At 50.5% G+C, this 23,037-nt stretch overlaps 1 protein-coding gene across 1 annotated transcript in view; it reads left to right on the forward strand.

Moving 5' to 3' along the window:
• LOC308330370 (protein unc-13 homolog B-like) overlaps positions 1 to 21,650 on the forward strand; it is a gene marked incomplete at both ends in the record, with an annotated part of 66,669 nt that extends 45,019 nt beyond the window's left edge. The window contains 4 exons of the mRNA XM_080785216.1: positions 328 to 535; positions 19,818 to 20,159; positions 20,843 to 20,930; positions 21,588 to 21,650. Of these exons, the coding sequence (XP_080641342.1) occupies positions 328 to 535; positions 19,818 to 20,159; positions 20,843 to 20,930; positions 21,588 to 21,650 (701 nt within the window). The remainder of the gene's footprint in view (positions 1 to 327; positions 536 to 19,817; positions 20,160 to 20,842; positions 20,931 to 21,587) is intronic.
• Positions 21,651 to 23,037: the final 1,387 nt, after the last annotated feature.

Raw genomic sequence — 23,037 nt, forward strand, 5'->3', positions numbered from 1 at the left:
GGTACCCGCTTTGTCTCAATGGGATAGTTCCAGCCAATAGGAGCAATGTTTGGAACTATAGCCAATAGGCACCCGCTTTGCGGCGAGATCAAAGCATGTCGCTACTTACTCTCCTACTACGAAAACAGCCAATCTACAAATATAGAAACGTGTCACATTGCCCCAGAATATTGACGCTAGGGTCCAAGTGTCCAAACATCCACAAATAAATGTTGTGCGTGTGTCGTGACAGAGTATGTGCTCCTCAGTCGGGGTCATTTACATCGAAACGAGCATGGCGGCGTTTTGCTAATCTCTCTCTCTCCACCGCGGCGTGTTCTCCACCAGCTCTGGACGACCACGACAGCGCGGTGGACGAGCGCGAGGACAGCGACTACCGCAGTGAGAGCGGCCGTCGGCCGCTGCCGTACCACAACACCGCCCAGACCAACTCCTCCGTGCACCAGTACCCCATCCACGGCAGCAGGTCGTCATCGAGACCGTCCGACTCCCTGCACAGCTACGAGCCGGACTACAGAGAACCAAGAGGGCCCAGGTAAACGCACGCTCGTAGCGCAACACACACAACGCACGCAACACACGCACGCACGCACGCACGCACGCACGCAACACAACGCAACGCACTTAAAGGAGAATTCCATACTAAAAGGCTTTCTTACCTTTCTTTGTAGTTGTTACGTCCCCACCAAAGAGGTCCAGGTGTTATTTTGTGCAAAAGCTCCTTATTGGCTGTTTCCCCTACCATAAGCCCTAAATGAAATGCATTGAATTGAATGGGAATTGAATGGGGCTATGGGGTGTTGTGCTAATTCACTTATTTCCATCGCTCAAAATTATAATTTCTTTGTATATATCCTCTCTTCATAATGTAAATAATATCCCAAGCGGCACACTTTACTACTTCTTTCGATGGAAATAAGCGAACTAGCATAACACCCCATAGCCCCATTCAATTCCCATTCAATGCAATGCAATTCATTGAGGGCTTATGGTAGAGAAAATAGCCAATAAGGAGCTTTTGCACAAAAAAACACCTGGACCTCTTTGGTGGGGACGTAACAACTACAAAGAAAGGTAAGAAAGATAAGAAAGCATTCTAGCATGGAATTCTCCTTTAACACACGCACGCACACGTAACATCATAATGGTGTTATTGCTGCACCCCTAGATGCAGAAAATCAAACTAGCTGCACTCAAGGGGCCTTTAATGTAATTTTCCACTTGTCTGATTCAGACACTTTTAACCTTGGGCTTTTGAAACATCTCATTTGTTCACCTGTGCTTTTTGTGGAAGACGAGCGGTACGCTGCCTGTTGCCAAGTGACACGAAACGACTAAAGCCCCGATTTGTTAATTTTCAACCTTGAGGAAAATCAAAAACACTTTCTAATCTAATCTAATCTAATCGTGTATCATTTTCATTTTTTTGGGTCCTTCCTTTTCATGTACTTATCATTGCATGCCGTTTCTTTGCTTTATTTCTTCTTTTTCTTTCCAGCTATGTCTAACTTTTATTCATACCTTTCTTTCATTTCTTCCATCTTTTCCGCTGCTTCCTGCATGGCACTGTTATTGTTTGCGGTCTATAAAAAACAAAAGGCGGTCGAACAGGAGGAGAGGCGTCCGAATAATCCCCGTCGACTCGGGCATGGGCGTGGACGACTGGGAGAGTAAATACAAGGTTCCCACGTCGGGCATCCTGGACGACTACCTGGACCACGAGCAGAAGACCTGGGAGGACGAGGACAAGAGCATCATCTACCACATCCGGGACGTCCCTAAAGGAGAGTCCAAAAGCAGCCGGTTCTACCAGAGCGTGGAATGTGACACGCTGGTGGCCGAGGACACCGAGGAGCTGGTGGAGGACGACACCGGAGGAAGGTCCCGCAGAACGACGAGGAGGCACAGTTTCGCGAGCGCGGAAGTCCGCTTGGTCTACAAAGAGGCGCACAGCTTCGAGGACGACGAAGCCGCCTCTCCTCCCGAGATCGACTTCATCCCGGCGGCCCAGCTGCAGCAGCTGCGGCAGCAGAGCGACCGAGAGGGGCTGCTGTACAAGACCCGGCTGTGGGCCAAGACAGCGCTGGAGGACACGCTGGAGAGCTACGCGGCCTTCCGGGAGCAGGAGGAGGCCCTGGAGGAGGAGGCCGCCGCCGCCGCCAGGACCCAGAGGGCTCAGAGCGAGTACGACTCCCTGGCGTCGGACGACCTGCCGTACGCCTTCGGCTCCGACGAGGAGCTGGACGAGCTGATGTTCCCCGAGGGCGACGTCACGTATGAGTACGAGAGTTACTATTACCCTGATTACCCTGTTGGCCAGAAGTCCGTCTCCCCTCGCGGAGTGCACGGCGGCTACTGGGACGGCAAGGAGACGGCGGGGCATCATCCGCTATCTCCTCCAGGACCGGAGCCGGGTTATGAGGACTACATGGATCCACCAGGACCGGAGGAACCAGGTTATGAGGACTACGTGGATCCACCAGGACCGGAGGAGCCGGGTTATGAGGACTACATAGATCCCATGAATGAACTTCAGAACCTGGTGGACTCGGTGTCAGAGTACCTGGTTGAAAAGGAGGAGGAGATCAACAGCTACGAGGCGCTGCCAAAACCCGTCAGGAGAAAGCTCCCGACGACGCCGACGGTCGCTAAAGAACCCAGAGTGGAGGAAACCCAGAGCGACGAGACCCAGACAGCAGAAGAAGTCCAAGAGGAGACGACTGTAGAACCTAAAGGTCTAGCCGGTGTGAAGAACGCCATGAGCTCCCTGTTTAGCTCCATCACAGGTTCCAAGCCCAGCAATGAACCTGCCGAGGTCTCTGGACCTCCGTCTAGTTCCCCGGCCTCACCGCCGCAAACGGAGTCCGGCATTTCAAAACTGTTCTCCTTCATCCCAAAGCCGGGCGCTGAGTCCACAGAACCTGCAGATAGCACCGCTGCTACAGAACCACCTGCCTCTCAAGCTCCTCCTCCTCCTCCTCCTCAGGCTGAGTCTGGACTTTCCAAATTCCTTTCGTTTATGCCAAAATCTGGTGGTGCCAACCTTCCAGTGGCCATAGTTCCTCCTGCCACTCAAGAGCCCACAACGGAAAAGAAGTTCTCCCTCGGGTCTCTTTTACCGTTTCAATCCTCCGAGTCCAGTCGGCCAGCTGAAGGTGACCAGGAGTCGACACAAGGCAGCGCCGCCTCCACTGCGAACCAGACTGCGTCTGCGGTGGAGTCTGCCGTTGACTCGGTTTTAGGACGGCTCAGTCCTATGAGGCTGTTCTCCAGTGCATCACCACCACCAGCATCCAGAGAAGCATCACCCCAGCCGCCGACACCTCAGCCATCCGAGCAAAGACGTGCAACGACACGTAATGATTCCAGACAAGGATCCTTAGGAAGTGAATCGGTCGAGGTGCTGCCGGGTTCAGGAAGCGTCTCAGTGGAGCAACAAGGCAGCGCCTCCGCCGCTAACCAAGCCGTGTCTGCAGTGGAGTCTGCGGTTGACTCGGTTTTAGGAAGGCTCAGTCCCATGAGGCTTTTCTCCAGTGCACCTACGCCTAGAGAGCCATCACCCCAACCATCACCCCAACCACCACCCCAACCATCGCCCCAGCCATCTGAGCCAAGAGGTGCAACACACATTGAATCCAGACAAGGATCCTTAGGAAGTGAACCAGTTGAGCTTTTGCCCGGTTCAGGAAGTGGCTCAGTGGAGCAACAAGGCGGTGCCTCCGCTGCCGCTAACCAAACTGCGTCTGCCGTCGACTCCGTTTTAGGAAGGCTTTTTCCCATGAGGCTTTTCTCCAGTTCACCCACGCCCAGAGAGCCATCGCCCCAACCATCCGAGCCAAGAGGTGCAACACACCACAGTGAGTCCAGACAAGGATCCTTAGACAGAGCCATGAGCCCCGAGAGCGCTCGCTCGCAAACAGAGCGACGAGGCGAGAGGATATTGGGTTCAGGAAGTGAATCAGGTGAGCTTTGGCCTGGTTCAGGAAGTGGCTCAGTGGAGCTGCTTCCGGGTTCAGGAAGTGGCTCAGTGGAGTTACTTCCATGTTCAGGAAGTGGCTCAGTGGAGATCCTTCCTGAAACGGAGTCGTCCGGTGAGCTACCCGATACTCATTTGATTCCTGAACCCAAACCTGAAGGAAGTACCGAAGACACCGGATTCTTCAGTCCTTTTAAGAAATCCTTATCTTCACTCATGTCATCTCCTTCCGAGAGTCCAACGCAGGCTGACGCGAAACCTGCAGAGGAGACATTTCTAGGTGGCAAATTAAAAATCCCGTTTTTCTCCCCTGACAACGCGTCGACGTCGCAACCCCAGAAACCAGAAGGGGGAGGCGGCGTGTTCTCAGGGATCCCTGGGAGGTCACCGTCCCCCGTTCATGCTGCTCTTCTTGAAAATGTACCAAAAGGGAACACGGACACGGGCTGGTTCTCTAACCTCTTCAAGGTAGCCCCGAACCAACCCGACCAGCAACTCGGTAAGCCACACTCCGCCCCGACTGTGACCGTGACTAAGCCTACTAATGAACCGGAGCTGCCTGCTGATCAGAGTAACCCTGAGAAAACACAGGACAAAGATCTCGGATTAGAACAGCCGTCCGGGGCAGGTGACCTGTGCAGGTCAGAGACGGAAACTCGGTTTGAAACCGATCCAAATGCCACCATGCCTCAGCAACAGCCCGGCTCACAATCAGAAACACAAGCCCAACAACAGCCTCAACAGACCGGGCTGTTCTCAGGGCTGTTTTCTGCTTCTCAATCCTCTCCCCAGGCACAGCAAGGAGGACTGCTGTCTGGATTCTTAAAGTTTGCCTCGGATAATGTCTCTCCTTCACACATGCCTTCACAAGAGAGCAAAGTTGATCAAGACACACCTCAGAATCAAGGTCAAGCTCAATCTGCTGCTCAGCCAACCCCTGCACAACCTGCTGGATTATTGTCTGGGTTGTTGAAAAAAACCGCAGGTGCTGTAACTGGGCTTCAATCTGCCGAGGAGTCTAGTACAGCTGACCAGCAATCTAAGAATGAAGTGCCTCAAAGTACTGCTCCTCAAACTCAACCAGAAGGCCTTTTGTCAGAAACCTCTGTCAAAGTTGACCTGGACCAACAAAAGCAACAACCACTACCAGGCCAACCACCAAACCAACAGCAAAATGCAACAGCCTCACAATCTGAAGGATTACATGGTGCGCACCCGAGTCCACAATCGCATCAGCAAAGTAACATTCTCTCTGGACTGATTAACAAGATAGTAGAACCCACACCCATCACAGCCCAGCCACAATTGGCAAGTACGGGCCCAAACCGAGCACAAAAGTCACCACAACCACCTCCCCAGCAAACAGGCTTCCTTTCTGGCCTTTTTGGCACAAGTGCTCAAGCTAATGCTACTCCAAGTCCATCTCCAAACGCACAACAACGACAACAACACGGTCCACCAGGGAGCCAACCTAGGCAGCAGGCAGGAAACCGACAGAACCAGGTCCCTCCACAACCGGCTCCAAGCGGGCCCGGAGGGATGCTGTCGGGATTATTCAGCACAATTGTTGACGCTGGATCTCCACAGCCTCAGTCAGGCAGCCAGGCAGGACCACAACCGATGCAACGATCAGGTCAAAATACATCCAGTCAACCAGGAGGCTTCCTGTCTGGGCTGTTTTCACCTCCTCCTCCACCGCAGCAACAGACGCCTAGGAATCGACCAAACCTCCAACAGACACAGCAAGGAAGCAGGCAACCCCTTCAGAGACAAAACAACATCCCTTCCCAGCCTGCTGCTGCTGCAGCACCAGAACCACAGCAGGGTGGGCTGCTTTCTGGGCTCTTCAACAAGTTGGCATCTACGGACAGTGTGCCCCAACAGCCCCCGCCACAGACTGGGCCAGATATTAAGAATAAGCCCAATATTCCTGCAGATCAACAGGGAGGATTCCTCTCTGGTCTTTTTGGACAGACGTCTCCACCTCCACAGCAGCAAAGCAAAACACAACCTCCTCAACAAGGAGCAGCCCAACAGCCTAGTCAGTCTGGGGGTTTGCTTTCAGGCATCATGAAGCTTGCAACTGGTGAAAATGAAGCTCAACAGCAGGAGACGCCTCAACCACCACAACAGGCGCGTGCTGGACAGGGGCGGCCGCACATTCAGCGAGCTAAGCAAGTGGAGGATATGGCAGGAGACAAGGAATCAAGACTTCCAACACCAAAAACACAAAAGATTCCAGCCTCCGAGTCTCTGAAGGAGGAGACGAAGAGCAACACACGGGGCACTCCTGCTGGCTTGTTGTCCGGCCTTTTTAAAACAGACTCTGATGATAGCAGCGCTGTTACCGGGAAGGATACTGGAAAAGGCCTTCTCGATCGCTTCCTACCAAGATCTAAGGAAGATGTCCCCACAAGTACCACTACAGCCACTTCTGTTGCTGGGATAGAAACTGAAAAAGGCCTACTTGATCGCTCACTACCTAAAACTAACAAGGAAGATGTGCCCACAAGCGCCACTGCAGTTACAACAAATGGAGGTACAGCGACATTCGGGCAAGATCCAGCCGTTAAACCAACCCAGCATTACCTCGAAGAGATCCAACGTCTCCTGTACGGGACAGAAGAAGAGTACGGCTATCAGGATCTCATGTACAACTTTGCTGAGCACGGGATCATCCCGCCAGAGCTGTATGAGCACCAGTGTCTAATAGAGGCTGTCCTTTGGCAGCAGCTCAATGATTATGCCCTCGCCGAAGCGCTAGCTGCTCAACCTCAGGGCAGCTACCAGGCAGGCCAGGGTTACTTACAGCCCCCGGTGGCGGGACCCTCTTTGGGTTACGTACAGCCCACGGTGGCGGGACCCTCTTTGGGTTACGTACATCCCCCGATGGCCGGACCCTCTTTGGGTTACGTACATCCCCCGATGGACAGACCCTCTTTGGAGAATCATGGATTTCTGGATCCCAGAGAAATTGACATCAGTCAGTTCCACATACCCTCGCATCCTTGGAGAGATGAAGCTGCCCAGCTATTCGAGAGCCGGAATCGCTTTCTCGAACCGGACGAAGATCTCGTTTTATTTGACATGAGCTGCAAAGGCAGATCTTGGAGCAGCTGTGACCATTTGAATGACCTCGACAGGAACAGAAAACCTTGGATTGCGGAAAAGACGGTTCTCAACCTGTCAACAGAAAAGAGTAAAACGATGCCCAGTAGACGTCAGTCGGTCGCTGAATGTACCGTCCGTGACTTCAAACAATCACCAGATAAAAGTGCTGTTGGCAGTGCTGTGCTGGATAAAAAAGACTTTGATTTAAAAACGGCGACGGAATTCTTAAAACAACTTTCAACTAAAAAGGGCCCGATGGATTTAACGTCCGGTATAATGGATTTAAGTAGATCTGCTGGAAAGGCAGTCGACGACGGGGTGCTTTTTGAGGACTCCGAATGGTATCAGCAATGGCTCTCTTTGCTGGAGCAAGGGATGTGGTGGCCGGCCGACGAGGGAGACTGTGGTTATTACGTTTATACGGACGAGGAATTCATCTACTCATTGTTGACCGACAAAGCCGGTAAGCATCTCTACGAGTGTGCTGCGCCGCAGGACGTGCAGGCCCTCGGATGCATCGCTGAAAACATTGGTAACATTCTTCAACGGAAAAACAGAGACAAAACGACCCTCTGCGGCTTCAAGATTCCCCTTCACAACGAGAACGATGACCTCTGGTCGCCGGGTCAACCACGAAGGGACTCGCAGTCCTTGACCGCTGCTGTGGACCTGACCTCGGCCTTGAGGAAAGGAGACAGGATAATGAACATGAACTTGGAGAGCTTTTCTCAGATGTTTCAGGAGTCTGTCACTTCCCAAGCAGAACAACCAGTGGACTTCTCTGCATGCACACTTAAAAAGATCAAAGTGGAATCGATGCAAAGTGCTACAATGTGCTATGAGGAGATGCCAGAAGCTGTGGATTTCACATCAAAAGCTTTGAAGGGGGGTCACGGAGGACCATACTGGAAGAACCAGGGAATTAAAGATCTAATCCCACCTTCGCCCTCTCAGTATGTTCCGTCTCCAAGACCATATGGGCGACCGGTCTCTCCAACCAGACAATTACCGATTCCTGAAATTAGAATTGCACACATAACTGATAAGACTATGAACCAGCCTAATCAAAATACAAGCTCCATAGTTGGCCGGTCCTCTGATGCAGTTGCAAGCACAGCTACAACAACTTCAACACACTCTACTAGTGCTACGTCACCGTCAGTATCTGGTAAGCCGTCAGAGATCCCAGTCTCTGTAAATCTCCCAGAGACCCAGTCGGCTTCCAAAATACCATCAGCTGCAAGGAAACTCCCTGCAACACCGGCTACAATGCCCTCAATGCAGACGGCTTCAGGGAACTCACACATTCCTGAAGTTAGAACTGGATATGTAAACGATAAGCCTATTATAGGACAGCCTAACCAAAAGACAAGCTCTATTTTTTCAACTCTTGGAGGAATTGTTGGCCTGTCCTCTGATGCAGTCGAAAGCAAAGCTGTCACATCATCACCAAAAGCAGCTAGTCCTACGTCGCATCTCCCCGCGACACCGGCTACGAGTAGAACGTCTCCAGAACCCTCAGCGGCGTCCGGTAAAACCTTACCCACTACCTCTGCTGCAACTGTGGGTCCACCGTCTGGTTCACAAAAGAGACCGCAACTCGCTCGGCAGCTGTCCCAAGCACAGGGTTCTAAAGTTATGTCACAGGGAAACAAGACCTCAGTCACCGGGCCATGTAAAAGCAATATAGAAGGCAACGTGTTAATGGCAGACCAAATGTCCTCCTCATCTCAAAAGCAGTCCCAAGAACGCAAGCCACAATTTCATATACTGAATCCCACATCGGCGACAAGTAATACAATGTACCTCCAGCGTATAAATAAGCAGCGCAGCATTCCCAGAGATGGTCAGTTTGGCAGCGCGACTCTAGACTTTTCTTCTACTGTTAATAAGAACAGGGATGATGTTAAAAAGGTTAGAATCTCTACCCTTGTGGAATCTACGGAAAATCAGAAAGTCAACGTTGTTGATTTTACAAAGTACAAGATGAGGAGTTTCAAAGGCAAAAAGCAGGAGGCTGAAACAAATATGGACTCGACTGAAAGTAATAAGTATGGAGTCGTAGATCTGACTAAGCTTGGTGAGGAGGATGAAGTTGAGTGGAACAATGCAGAACGTAGCGATGGACTCTCGTCCCAAGAAAGCAAATGTACTTCACATTTAAGAAGAGCTTCTCTCCCGGCGAGGTCTTCTGATCAAAGCAAGATACCAGTGAGAAGAATGCCCAGTCCAGAGATTAGGATTGAATATGCCTCTCCCAAAACACAACATCAGACATCACCCTCATCCCACATGACGCCTCTGTCAATGCAGACCAAACAAACTCACCTAGAAAACTCTGCTAAAGACATAAAGTCACCTAAGCCATCGCCCACACTTTCTGACAAGTCCCGTGTGGGCTCTGAAATGAGAACAACCCCAGGGAATGACTCTTCCAGGGGAGGGCCTTTTGAACAATCTGCAAGGGTTGAATCTCGGGGACAACCACAAGATCCCCGAAGCCAATCTGGTCCATTAGTGAGCCCAGTTATGACTCAATCTGCAAGGGTTGAATCTCGGGGACAACCACAAGATCCCCGAAGCCAATCTGGACCACTAGTGAGCCCAGTTATGACTCAATCTGCAAGGGTTGAATCTCGGGGACAACCACAAGATCCCCGAAGCCAATCGGTACCGTTAGTGAGCCCAGTTATGACTCGACGGGGAGAGCCTCATGGGAACATGCATGCCCAGCAGAGTCAATCTATGCCTGTCTCACCTGTAGGAAGCCCTGATATTAGACGGCAAAAGACGTCCAGTGAATACATGCAGACGTTCCGGCGGGCCACAGCACCTGCAAACTCAGTAAAACCTACTTTAGACATGTCTGCAAAGAGACAACCGCAGGTTCAGGTTAAACAATCTGTGGCATTGGTAGAGGATCGTGACAACGGAGCGTTATCACTGCTGAAGAAGAGAACGTCTTTAACTTATGAGGAAAGACTGGAAAGGTCTAGTCGTCATGGATCTATTGACCTCTCGTGCAATTCCGAACAGTCGGAACTTCAGGGACAGCAATCCGTGCATGCACATTCCCCATCCATGGATGAGCGTCGTTCATTTACTAATACCGCTGTGAGCTCCGTTGACAGACAACAGATGAGAGTTGACGGTAGGCGGCCGACCTTGGCACGAGTCCAGTCCGCTGAATCCATGCCACGTTCAGTTTATCTGAAGCAAATTACGTTACCAGCCAATGCAATCACAGCCACCTTAGATATGTCTTCCACGTCTTCTCTCAAATCGAAGGACATGTCTGGTGGAGTTAGAATAGAGAATGCACTGTCCCGCCATGCTCAACAATCTGTGCCGGTTGTAGAGGATCTTGGCAACCAGGCACTATCACTGCTGAAGAAGAGACAAACTTTAACTTATGAGGAAAGATTGGAGAGGTCTAGTCGCCATGGATCTATCGATCTCTCGTGCAACTCTGAACTGTCCGAACTTCAGGGCCAACGGTCAGCAACGAGCATGGTTGAGCATCATTCTTCGAATGCTATTAATACAGAGATCGTAAGCCCCGATAAGAGACAACAGATTCCGACTGATAATAGGAGGGCAACCTCAGTACGAGCACCTTTAGTTCGGTCTGCTGAACCCGTATCGACTTCAAATCGACATCAGCGGATTACCGCACCAGCCAATTCAGTCCAAGGCACGCTAGATATGTCTTCTAAATCCCCCGTCACATCGAAAGAAATGGCTGGCGTAGGTGTAATAGACACAGGAAGTACGTTTAGTGAAGCTATACCACTGATGAGGGGGAAGCTGAGTCCACGTGAACTTGCAATAAAGGATTCTGTGGGAGTTCCACTTGTGGTGGATTTGCCTACTCGGGAGACTCTGGATTATGGCAGACAGTTGACAGGGATGTCCGTACCTCCTGTAAATGCACAAAGGACACACCCTGCTCTCTACCAGCAAACACCAACGCACAGCGTGTCCAGGGTCTCGGCTCAGTCCAGTGACACGAGAGTATATCAGACGGCATCCGTCCCCGCAAAGTCTTTCACAGAAATATTGGATATGTCACCCAAGCCACCCCACGCTACACTGGCAGAGGCATCTCAAGAATCGCGTCCGTGCCAAATAGAAGCTGTGTCGCTGGTGAATAAGACACTTGTCAGAAAGGAGTCTGCTGGCGTCCCTCTGGTAGTTGAAAGACCAGAAGTAGAAACACAGCCTCAGAGCGTGGCCTATGTACAAACACAGCATACGATGGACACCATCACAGTCTCCTGTCCTGATGTACGTCAACCTGCTCCTGTCTGTTCTCCCTTGTATTTAAATGAAACCAGAAGGTGGTCACAGTCCATTGCTCAGCCTTACCCAGCTGCCTCAGCTCCGGCAAACGCTATTAAAGCCTATGTAGACATGTCTCCGAATGTTATATGTTATAAATCAGACAACATGGCAACTGTGGACAACATCTCAGATCCAATGTCACTGGTGAGGACACGGCCGCCACAAGACTATCTTGGCCTTTCCTTGATTGTGGAACCAGCTGCTCCACAGGAGCAGCCTAGACAGCAATGGACACACATCCAAGAACAGACAGACCAGGGACTTCAAATGTATTCCCTCCAGGAGCACCCAACACCCCAGACAGCGTCGGCACCAGCCAACTCTATAAAAGGTTTGTTGGACATGTCGCCAAGATCACAGCAGAAGCCAACAGAGCCAATAGTCCACCTCCCTTGGACTGGAGTCATGCCATTAGTGAAGAGCAAGCCAGATATAACAATGAATGGTTCTGTTGGTTTATCACTGATCGTGGAGCCTCAACGTAAACCCAGCGTGCAAGGATTGACCCAGTCTCCCCACTCAGTCGAGGAGTTCAAACAGGCAACACCAGCTGCATTCCACACAACTGAACTATTGCATCAGCAGATCCCTATTTACTATAGAAATTTGACTCAACACACAAGCAATGAACCTCAGACACACAATAGACCCATGGACTTCTCTCTTGGAGAGAAGTCCATGGGTGCTATGGATTATCTGCCCAGATGTACTAGTGAACCCCATTATATCCAACCACAGGAGGGACAGCCCATGGATTTCACCAAAACTGATGATACGAAAGATGCTACCAGGAAAACCGTAAAAGCATCTGGAAAGACAACACGCCAGGGTACTGTTGACCTAACGGTACAGGTTGAAGATGAACAGACTACGTTCATCTTCATTAAGACTGATGAAACTGCAACGAATCTTTCCTCCAGACAACCTCTTCTTTCACCCTCATCAGAACACTTTTATAATCTGCAGCAATATACACCTCCGGCCCTTCAACATGAAGTCAATAACGATGCCTTGATTTCTCACTCTCAGAGAGCCTTGCCTTTGAGGAGAGCGTCCGTTGTTGAACAGACCAGTGTCCACACTGGAATGCAGGCTTCTCCTTATCCCCAGAATAGTATGCAGATGTCGGCTACCGTCACTTTAGACGGTGCTCAACGCCAGGTCAGTAGTCCAAATGCCACAGGGTACAAAATTACCGACCCTTCGTCAGGACCACCTCAGTTACAAGCGCAGCCTTCTCCTACGCCCAGGATTCTCGTCAAACAACCAACAATGGGCAGCTATGAAGGCTCAGAAGAACTCCCTGGAGAAAGTGTAAGAAGTTATAGTCAGCCGTTGCCTTCATCTGCAGTTAAACCAGTGTGTGACGCGTCCCAGATGTGTGCACCAACAGTCTCTACTACAGCGAAGGAGCCTGACAACTTCTCAGTACAGCAGCAGGCCAGTCCTGCCGCGTCAATAATTACTAAAACGTCAGAGCAGGCTGTGGTGTCGGAAAACAGTGGAGTCGGATCACAGACCTCTATGCCATATGGACCAAGACCTCAAACACTAGCAGGATATCCAAGTCCACCAATTCCGTCCAGTCAAACATATGGACCAAGATGTCCAATAAGCCCACAAATGCCCTATAGTCAAACACCCTCAATGCCATATGGTCCGTCTTCTCCTATAAGCCCACAAATGCCACCCAGTCAAGCACCCTCTATGCTTTATGGACCAAGACCTCCAATAAGCCCACAGATGCCACCCAGTCAAACACCCTCTATGCAATATGGTCCGTCTTCTCCTATAAGCCCACAAATGCCACCCAGTCAAACACCCTCAATGCCATATGGTCCGTCTTCTCCTATAAGCCCACAAATGCCACCCAGTCAAACACCCTCTATGCAATATGGACCAAGACCTCCAATAAGCCCACAAATGCCACCCAGTCAAACACCCTCTATGCAATATGGACCACGACCTCCAATAAGCCCACAAATGCCACCCAGTCAAACACCCTCTATGCAATATGGACCAAGACCTCCTATAAGCCCACAAATGCCACCCAGTCAAACACCCTCTATGCAATATGGACCAAGACCTCCAATAAGCCCACAAATGCCACCCAGTCAAACACCCTCTATGCAATATGGACCACGACCTCCAATAAGCCCACAAATGCCACCCAGTCAAACACCCTCTATGCAATATGGACCAAGACCTCCAATAAGCCCACAGATACCCTATAGTCAAACACCCTCTATGCCATATGGACCAAGACCTCCTATAAGCCCACAGATGCCACCCAGTCAAACACCCTCTATGCTTTATGGGCCAAGACCTACTATACAAGCGAGAGCTCCAAGCCCACCTATGCCGTCTGTTCAAACACCAGCAGGATCTCAATCCGTCAAGGGCTTGATTTCAGTATTTAGTGGCGAAACTCAGCAACCCAAAGCAGACCCGACTGTGTTGATGTCCCAGCATCACGATCCAAGTCTGTCAACATCCGTGGAATCCAAGCCTCCTGATGCTCCCCGCGTTGGGGAGGCTTCCAAGCCTCCTGATGCTCCCCGCGTTGCAGAAATAACTGGGGAGGCTCCACTCCAGGAAACAACTCTTACAAGCCCAACCAATGAGACGACAGGGAGGGGAATGCACTCCCCTGTACCTTCACCTGCTGCGTCCCCTGTTAAAGAGCTGTCTGGGTCGCAGTCAACATTTGGTATCTCAAGTCCTCAGCGTTCGCCCGAACAGACACCTGCAGCTTCTCCAACTATCGAGATGCCGCCCAAAGGAATGCTTAGCCGGGCCGGTTCAGTAGAGCTCTCTCAAGCACAGTCACAACTCACATCCGACATTAAACCCATTACCCCAGAGACGGCAGTGACGGTCTCAGAGCACACTGAACAAACTGCATCCACAGAGACTCAACAGGTGCCCTCTGTAACAGAAGTATCCCAGGAGAAATTGTCTCCTCAAAGGTCAATTTACATTGGGATCGGATGCACGGAAAGTCCTCCAGTCGATCCTAATGAACCAGGACCGTACATGCGATTACCTCACATATTTGTCTCGGGTGCGAGTACACCCGAAGAGATCAGTGAGAATGAACTCACCGAGTCAAGCGCGGATGTATCGAGGGTCACTACACCCACGGAGGCAATCCCAGATTATAAGGATTCCGCACCAAGTGAAATCAGTGTACCGTCTGACATTTCGGACGATAAAGTAAAGACTACAGATAACACCGTTATGGAGCAAATAATAGCATCAGGGGAACCGAAGCCTCCATCAGAGAATGAACATGGCCCACAGCTAATCCTGACTAAGAACGATTCAACAGTGGGGTCCACTACAGATCTTGAGCCTCTACCTGAGCTGTCCCAAAAAGAAGTACCTCCGGCTTCAGATGAAAAAGCATCTCCTGCCGTTCAGCCTGAAAAGGATGTTAGCTCACTTCCCATTGAGCCTAGTCCTGTGGAACCCCCAAAGGAACCTAGTCCTGTGGAACCACCAAAGGAGCCTAGTCCTGTGGAACCCTCAAAGGAGCCTAGTCCTGTGGAACCCTCAAAGGAGAATATCACAGCTGCTGCTGCAGTTGATCAACCAGTGGCTGAGGAAGTTAAAGAACAACCCACCAAAGGCCTGTTTTCAATGTTTGGAGGCTCCACTTCAACTTCCCCACAGCCTTCCTCCCAAAGTGGATCCTCAATACTCGGTGGCATTCTCCCTGGCTCTTCTGCAAAAGATACCCCTGGAGCTGGCTTGCTTTCTATGTTTGGTGGCTCAAGTGCCCAGCCTTCTCCTGGCCCAGCACCTCCAACATCTCCCTCACAGGAGCCTCAAGGGAAAGGTCTGTTGTCCATGTTTGGTGCATCCAGTGCTCCCACTGTGGGCCCTAGAGGACCTGTGGGACCTAGAGGACCTCCACCCAAAGAGCCACCGGGAAAAGGTTTATTTTCAATGTTCGGTGGGCCTGCCCCTCAAAGGCCACCTGGTCCCGGCCCCCCCGCTGGACGTGGTGCACCTCCTAGAGGACCTGCCACGGGACTATTCTCCATGTTTGGAGGCCCTAATACTCCACCAGCTGGCCCCCAAGGACCTCCGTCTGGCCCTCAGGGACCTCCGTCTGGCCCTCAGGGTGGGACACCTAGTCCTGGAGGCTCAGAACCCCCAGGCAAAGGACTATTCTCCATGTTTGGCGGGTCGGGCCAACCGGGAGCAACTAAACCCCCTGAACAAGAAGGTATTTTCAAAGTTCCTTCTGTGTTCTCGATCGGTGGATCTTCTGACACGAACGCACCTAAAAGTGGATTTGGCCTCCTGGGAATGTCCTTCATGGAGGACAAGAAATCGGAGGAACCAAAGTCTGACATCGTCGCTCCTGAGAAGGACAACATTGCTCCTGTTGTTGTTTCGGGAGAATCGAAGGACGCCCCTCTTGAAACGAATATCCCCCCGGAGCCTGTTTCCACATCATCAGTGGACGAGAAGCACGAAGCAGAATCTAAACACGACAGCACAGCAGATTCCACTTCAGATAACCTCAAGCCCACTGAAACATCTGTCCTAGTATCAGCGGCAGAGACTACAGAACTTGCCACCACATCAGAGTCATCAGAGCAGCCTCCGTGTTCACAGGAACATACCCCAGTGGCAGTCCAAGCTATTCGGTCAGATTCACTAAATACACTGGAGTCCATGGAGGTAAAGGAGTCACAGGAAACTATGAAAACGGTTGAATCCGACATAGCTGTCCCACAAACCCCTGTAATGTCTGAAACACCCGGTGATGTTGGTCAGACCCCTGTAGTGTCTGAAACACCCGGTGATGTTGGTCAAATCCCTGTAGTGTCTGAAACACCCGGTGATGTTGGTCAAACCCCTGTAGTGTCTGAAACACCCGGTGATGTTGGTCAAAATCGGGTTCTCGATCAAGGTTTGATTCCAGATGGAATGGCTGATGATTTAGAAATAAATAGACCATCCGCTCCAGTTGAATTGGAACCCAGGGAAGCTGTTGTTGAAGCAGATACAGCAGTGGTAGAGCCATCCACTGACACATCTGTGGAACATGCTGAGACGGCAGTGTTAGGGTTATCTCTGGAACATGCCCCCGAGGTAGAGAAAATGGCGGTAGAGTCATCCGTTACTGTGACAGAGACAGAGACAGTGGTTGCAGAAGCAGAGAAATCTAGTGAGGAACACTTGAAAGCTGTTGAAGCTGAATGCACAGTTGCAGAAGTGAGTGAATCAGAAAAACTGCCACAAACAACTGCTGTTGAGGAAAAGGCCAATTCTAACCAGGAACCAGCAGAGGCTCAATTGGAATCCATGGAAACTGCAGACGACAAAGGCCCTGAAGCAATACCAACAACAGCTGAAGAAAAAGCACTTGTCACTCAATCACCAGAAACGGAGATATCCAAAGTTGTGGGACCTGCAGACGATAAAGGCCCAGAGACAATCCCAACGGCGGTTGAGGAAACAACTATTGTGACTCAACCACCAGAAACCGAGATATCTGAAGCTGTGGGGCCACAAATGGGACCTCCAATGGGTCCCCCTTGTCCCATTGGACCAGGGGGTCCAATGGGACCACAGCAACAGCTTAGACCAGGCATGGCTAGACCCCCTGGCCCACAAGGTCAAAGAATGGCAGGTCCACGGATGGGAGACCCAAGGATGGGGGACCCAAGAATGGGGGGACCAAGAATGGGAGACCCAAGAACGGGGGGCCCAAGGATGGGAGACCCAAGAATGGGGGGCCCAAGAATGGGAGGCCCAAGGATGGGAGACCCAAGAATGGGGGGCCCACGGATGGGAGGTCCAAGGATGTCTGGACAGAGGCAGCCAGGACCACAGAGGGCCCCTGAACCAGCTGCATTTGGTGGCTTCATGTCTATGTTTTCCAGCCCGACTGCCCCGAGCAAACCGGCGACCGGCGGTGGGTTTTTCTCAGGCTCACCCGGTTCGTTCTTTGGACAGCCGGCAGCTCCTCCTCCTCCTCGCCCTGCTGGTCAGACGCCGCCACAACAACAACAACAACCGCAGAAAAGCTCCTTTTTTGGCATTCCAACGAGCCTCCCCACCGGCACCGAGTCCATCGCCGGTGATTTCTTAGGCATGTTCAACAAGGGCCCAGAAACCACTAAGCCAGAGGACAGTAAAGAGCCTGCAGTCGCAGAGCAGGTGGGCGTTACGGAAGACCCTCCGGTAAAGGTGACTGAAGATACGAACGCTGACGAGGCAGCCTTACGCGGAGACGCCGAGACCAATCCAAACACCGACTCGCCTGAAAAGGGCACCCTGGAAGAGGCGGAGCAAAAGGACAAAATGGAGTCGGAAGAATGTTCCTCGACCGAACCGAGTGAGAAGGCTTCCGTGGCTGATGCAGAACCGGGTCATGGAGCAGAACCGGGTCATGGAGAGCCGGCTTCAGTGTCGTCAGAGTCACATACTACCACAGAGGCTGACCAAGCCTCCCCACCTGCCTCCCCAGCTGCTGCTGCTGCGGAGCCCAAAGGAATGTTTGACATTCCGGGTCTCTCGGCCCCCAAATTCAGCTTCCTGGCCGGAGCAGCGGACGGGCCGTCGTCCCTCGGATCGCTCCTCTCCTCCGCCACGACGACGCCACAGGCAGCACCGGCGGACGGCGGCCTCTTCTCGGGTTTCAAAAGCCTCTCCGCCGGTATGTTCGAGGACAGCAGACCGGCGGGAAAGGAGGAGTCGCCGTCTCCCGCTTCCGTGTTCGGAATGAAACTGGGCTCCATGTTCGGAGGCCCCTCCTCTCCTCCCGCCGTGGTCACCACGCAGCCACCAGAACCCTCCTCTCCTCCTCCCGCCGTGGTCACCACGCAGCCTCGGCCTCGGCTCAACGAACCCGCCGACGAGGTCTCCGAACCGGAGATCTCTGAGAAACTCTCCCCGGGCTCTGAGGGGACGGAAGGCGCCGACGCCACCGACGGAATGGAGGAGGCGCCGACGGAATCCTCCAAGACCGGAAGTTGTGACACGTTGGCCCAGTTGGGGCCGTCAGGGTTGAACTCCGAAGTGATTTCTCTGGCGGAGAGCGTGGATAAACCACACGTCACGGCGCCAGTGGGGGGGCCGGTGGGTCCAGAGCAACCAGGCGTCGACGCGTCGAAAGGCCAATCCATGAAAAGGCTAGTAGTTACATTTACATAATAACTGGGGCTTTGCTGGCCAGGTATTATGATGACCCCAGAGTAATATAGTCAGAGAGTGGCGACACTATAGCGTTGACTCCCGTTGTAACAATGGAATGCGGAAGTGCTCATTCCATCTCAATGGGATAGTTCCAGCCAATAGGAGCGATGTTTTGGAACTATAGCCAATAGGCACCCGCTTTGTCTCAATGGGATAGTTCCAGCCAATAGGAGCGATGTTTGGAACTATAGCCCATAGGCAACCGCTTTGTGGCGAGATCAAAGTGTGTCGCTACTCTCCTACTCTACACTCTGGGTGATACTATAGACATTAATGTTTACAGGCCTCCTCCTCCTCCTCTTTCCATCCAGTGTTGTGGTTTTCTTTTCTGTCTGTCTGTCCTTTGGTGTTAGCATTATGCTATGCTTTAGCTATTGAAAAATCGAAGAACGACTGACACAGAAACACAGCTTTTTCAGAACACTGTCGGGATGTAGGAGACATTTATAGAATCTGATCTCAGGTCAGAATGGGTTATTCATTAGCTCTTCTCTCGTGAGGGGTGTATGCCCCCCCCCCCCCCCCCCCCTCCCTCCCTCCCTCCCCCCCTCCCTCCCTCCCCCCCTCCCAGGCGCTGTGTGAATTATTTTCTCAGCCCTATTCAGCCAATTTGTTTATATAAATTGGGCTGCGGGGGAAGATTTATGCCGTCGCGACAGGCTGTGCCACGGTGGGGTAGGAGGGAAATGGACCGCTGAGATGTAATATGGCATCATGCCCAATATAATAATATAATATTATATATGTAATATGGCATCATGCCATATATATATAATAATATAATATTATTTATGTAATATGGCAATCTTCCCTGTAAACCCATTCTGGACGGGAACCCCGACCCATTTAGGCCTGACGTCGACGTTTATAAAATGTCTTCACATGTTTACCTTCATTCAGGGACAGACTGTCCCTGAATGACGCCTAAGTTAGCTCTCCTTCCTTGTCTTGATTAGTCTGTCTAGGGTCCCTCTGTCTGTCTGTCTGTCTGTCTGTCTGTCTGTCTGTCTGTCTGTCTGTCTGTCTGTCTGTCTGTCTAGAGTACCAACAGGTGACAAAGTGGCACTAGTGGAGCTTCACACTGTGCCCAGGTGCATGATGGGAAGCTGAGTTTTTTTTTCTTATAGAGCTAGATGTAACTCTAATGGTCATTGTTGGTACCGTGCAGCCCGGTGGACAGCAGCAGGTTCGGGTCGTCGGGGAACCTCAGCCGGACCAGCTCCGGGCTCAGCTCTGAGCCGGAGGACCGCCGCCGGCCTGACGCCGGAGACACCGCCGCCGCCACCACGGCTCCGCCTCCTCCTAAGGCCTCGGCCAATGGGAAGCACCGGCCTGCCTGGGACAACGAGGAGGAGGAGGAGGAGGAGGAGAAAGGGATGCGGGCCCTGCCAGAACCGGGCTCCAACAAAGACCTGAAGGACTCGACGGTTCTGCCCGACCCGACACCCCTGGACAACCGGGACACCAGGCCCGGTTGTCGGCGGTTGTCGGTTGTTGGCGATACGTTCAGGTATGTTTTTGTGTTTTTGTGTTGTTGTTGTTGTTTTTTTTGGTTTGTTTGTTTTTGATGTCGGACAAAAGTAACCTTCCATCTCCAGATTACCCGGCTCAGGCTCACGGCATAAATGTGTTGATCGTTATGATAATGATAATGAACTTTATTCATATAAAGGCATATAGGTGTTGATCGTTATGATAATGAACTTTATTTATATAAAGGCATATAGGTGTTGATCGTTATGATAATGATAATGAACTTTATTCATATAAAGGCATATAGGTGTTGATCGTTATGATAATGAACTTTATTCATATAAAGGCATAAAGGTGTTGATCGTTATGATAATGATAATGAACTTTATTCATATAAAGGCATAAAGGTGTTGATCGTTATGATAATGATAATGAACTTTATTCATATAAAGGCATATAGGTGTTGATCGTTATGATAATGAACTTTATTCATATAAAGGCATATAGGTGTTGATCGTTATGATAATGATAATGAACTTTATTTATATAAAGGCATATAGTTGTTGATCGTTGTTGGTACATTTTGTAAAGCGTCCTTGGGTTTCATGAAAGGCACTATATGTACACATTCAAGCTATTATTATTATGTATTACCATGTTCTGCGTCTTGCTCACATACTTACGGTCTTACGTTCTCCGCGTCTCTCCGCGTCCCGCCAGGTTCTCGGAGGACGGAGCCCCGCCCTGCTCTCCGTCCAAAGTGCGCTGGCTGAAGGCCTACAACAGAGTGAGAGTCCAGCAGATGCAGGTAGGGGGCGCTGCTGCCCGTTACACCGTCTCTCTGTTTCATGTTCTCTTATACCACCCCACCCCACCCTCGTCTTCCTCTCACATCCCCCCTTTTCAGTCTCTCTTAAACTACAAACTACACCAGTTGCAACTCCTTGCAGCGAGTCGCAACTCCTCGCGAAAACTATCTCTCTCTCTCTCTCTCTCTCTCTCTCTCTCTCTCTTTAACTCCCTCTCCCCCCCCCCCCCCCCTGCGGGTTGGCTGAGTTTCCCAAGATGCAACGGTGATTTAAGCACATTTTCAGTCATTTCACTTTGAAGTGCGAGTCCTCTCTCTTTGCTCAGCGTGGTTCCATCGAGAGGGTTGTTTTATACCTTATTATTCTACACCACTACATCTCATAGTTGTATATTTAATACTTCTACACCACTACATCTCATAGTTGTATATTTAATACTTCTACACCACTACGTCTCATAGTTGTATATTTAATACTTCTACACCACTACATCTCATAGTTGTATATTTAATACTTCTACACCACTACGTCTCAGAAGCAGATATTCAACTTTTTTACTCTACTACAACTATTTGACAGCTTGCAGTTATGCACCCTATGTTATACTTGAGTTATGCGATAATTGTGTCACATTGTGACGTGCTGTGAGCTCGCAGATCAGCTATCTTCTGGAAACGCAGTCTTTGAAAGAGCACTTCAACCCTGGCAACAGCAAATGAACAGGAGCAACACTATAGATTTAACTGAATTGAAGGGCAGGTTCTCAGCAGAAGAGGCTCTCTGTAAACAGCATCACCATTCAGAAGGTGTGTGACTGTGTGTCAATCTTCACTCTGCCTCCATTTGCCTTTTGAGCGCTGATCAGAGGGAGAGTTTGACTGCCAGTCTCAGCTGCTCATCAATTATAGATCAGCTCCTTTGTCAATGTGCCTCCTCTGCCTGGTCCTCTGCCTGCACACCAAAGGAAAATAGGAAAACAGCTTTCAAGCTTTTGTGGCGTTTGTTCTTGTCCTTTTGAGGAACATGTCCATGTGCCGTACGTGTATTTGTTCAGTAAATGTGTGTGTGTGCGTGCGTGCGTGTGTGTGCACATTTGCATCTGTAATTGTTTTGTTAAATCTGTTCCGTTGGGGTCCGACCAACTCGTTGCCCTCCCTGTGGTGGGGGCGTTGCCCATTACAGACAGACAGACAGACAGACAGACAGACAGACAGACAGGCAGGCAGACAGACAGACAGACAGACAGACAGACAGACAGACAGACAGACATGGTGCATTTTATAGATATGGTAGTCGAGGGTCATGGGTCACCTAATCAACAGGAGTTAGACTTTAATATATTAGTGCCCCTCACTTCACACGGGTGTGATTTTTTTTTAATTTAGTTTAAATTTAGTTTTAATTTGGTTTTAATTTAGTTTAAATTTAGTTTTAATTTAGTTTTGTCAGTGAAAGGAATGTTTTCTGTCGACGAACCCCCAACACTGTATACCCTTAGCATTCTTAGCATTCCTTTGGGTTAGCGTTATAGTGACAAGTTATAGAAGTTAGCGTTTTGACTTTTAAATGGCACTCAGTCAGTGTCACTCATGGTTTATAACCGTGAGTGACAGTGTGTGTGTGTGTGTGTGTGTGTGTGTATGTGTGTGTGTTTGTGTGTGTATGTGTTTGTGTGTGTGTGTGTATTTGTGTGTTTGTGTGTGTGTGTGTGTGTATGTGTGTGTGTGTGTTTGTGTGTGTGTGTGTGTGTGTGTGTGTGTATGTGTGTGTATTTGTGTGTGTGTGTGTGTGTGTGTGTGTGTGTGTGTGTGTGTGTGTGTGTGTGTGTGTGTGTGTATGTGTGTGTATTTGTGTGTGTGTGTGTGTGTATTTGTGTGTGTGTGTGTTTGTGTGTGTTTGTGTGTGTGTGTGTGTGTGTGTGTGTGTGTATGTGTGTGTATTTGTGTGTATGTGTGTGTGTGTGTGTGTGTTTGTGTGTGTTTGATAAGCGGGTTTGTAGGAGTTCAGCAGTTCTCCCCACTAGGACGTAAATAGCATCTTTGTCTCAACAACAGGCTCTGTAACGTGGCAACCACCAACATGGCAACCGAGTCACATTTCTATGGA

Source organism: Protomyctophum bolini (assembly GCF_963924005.1).
Source record: "Protomyctophum bolini genome assembly, chromosome: 16".
Classification (NCBI taxonomy): Eukaryota; Metazoa; Chordata; class Actinopteri; order Myctophiformes; family Myctophidae; genus Protomyctophum; species Protomyctophum bolini.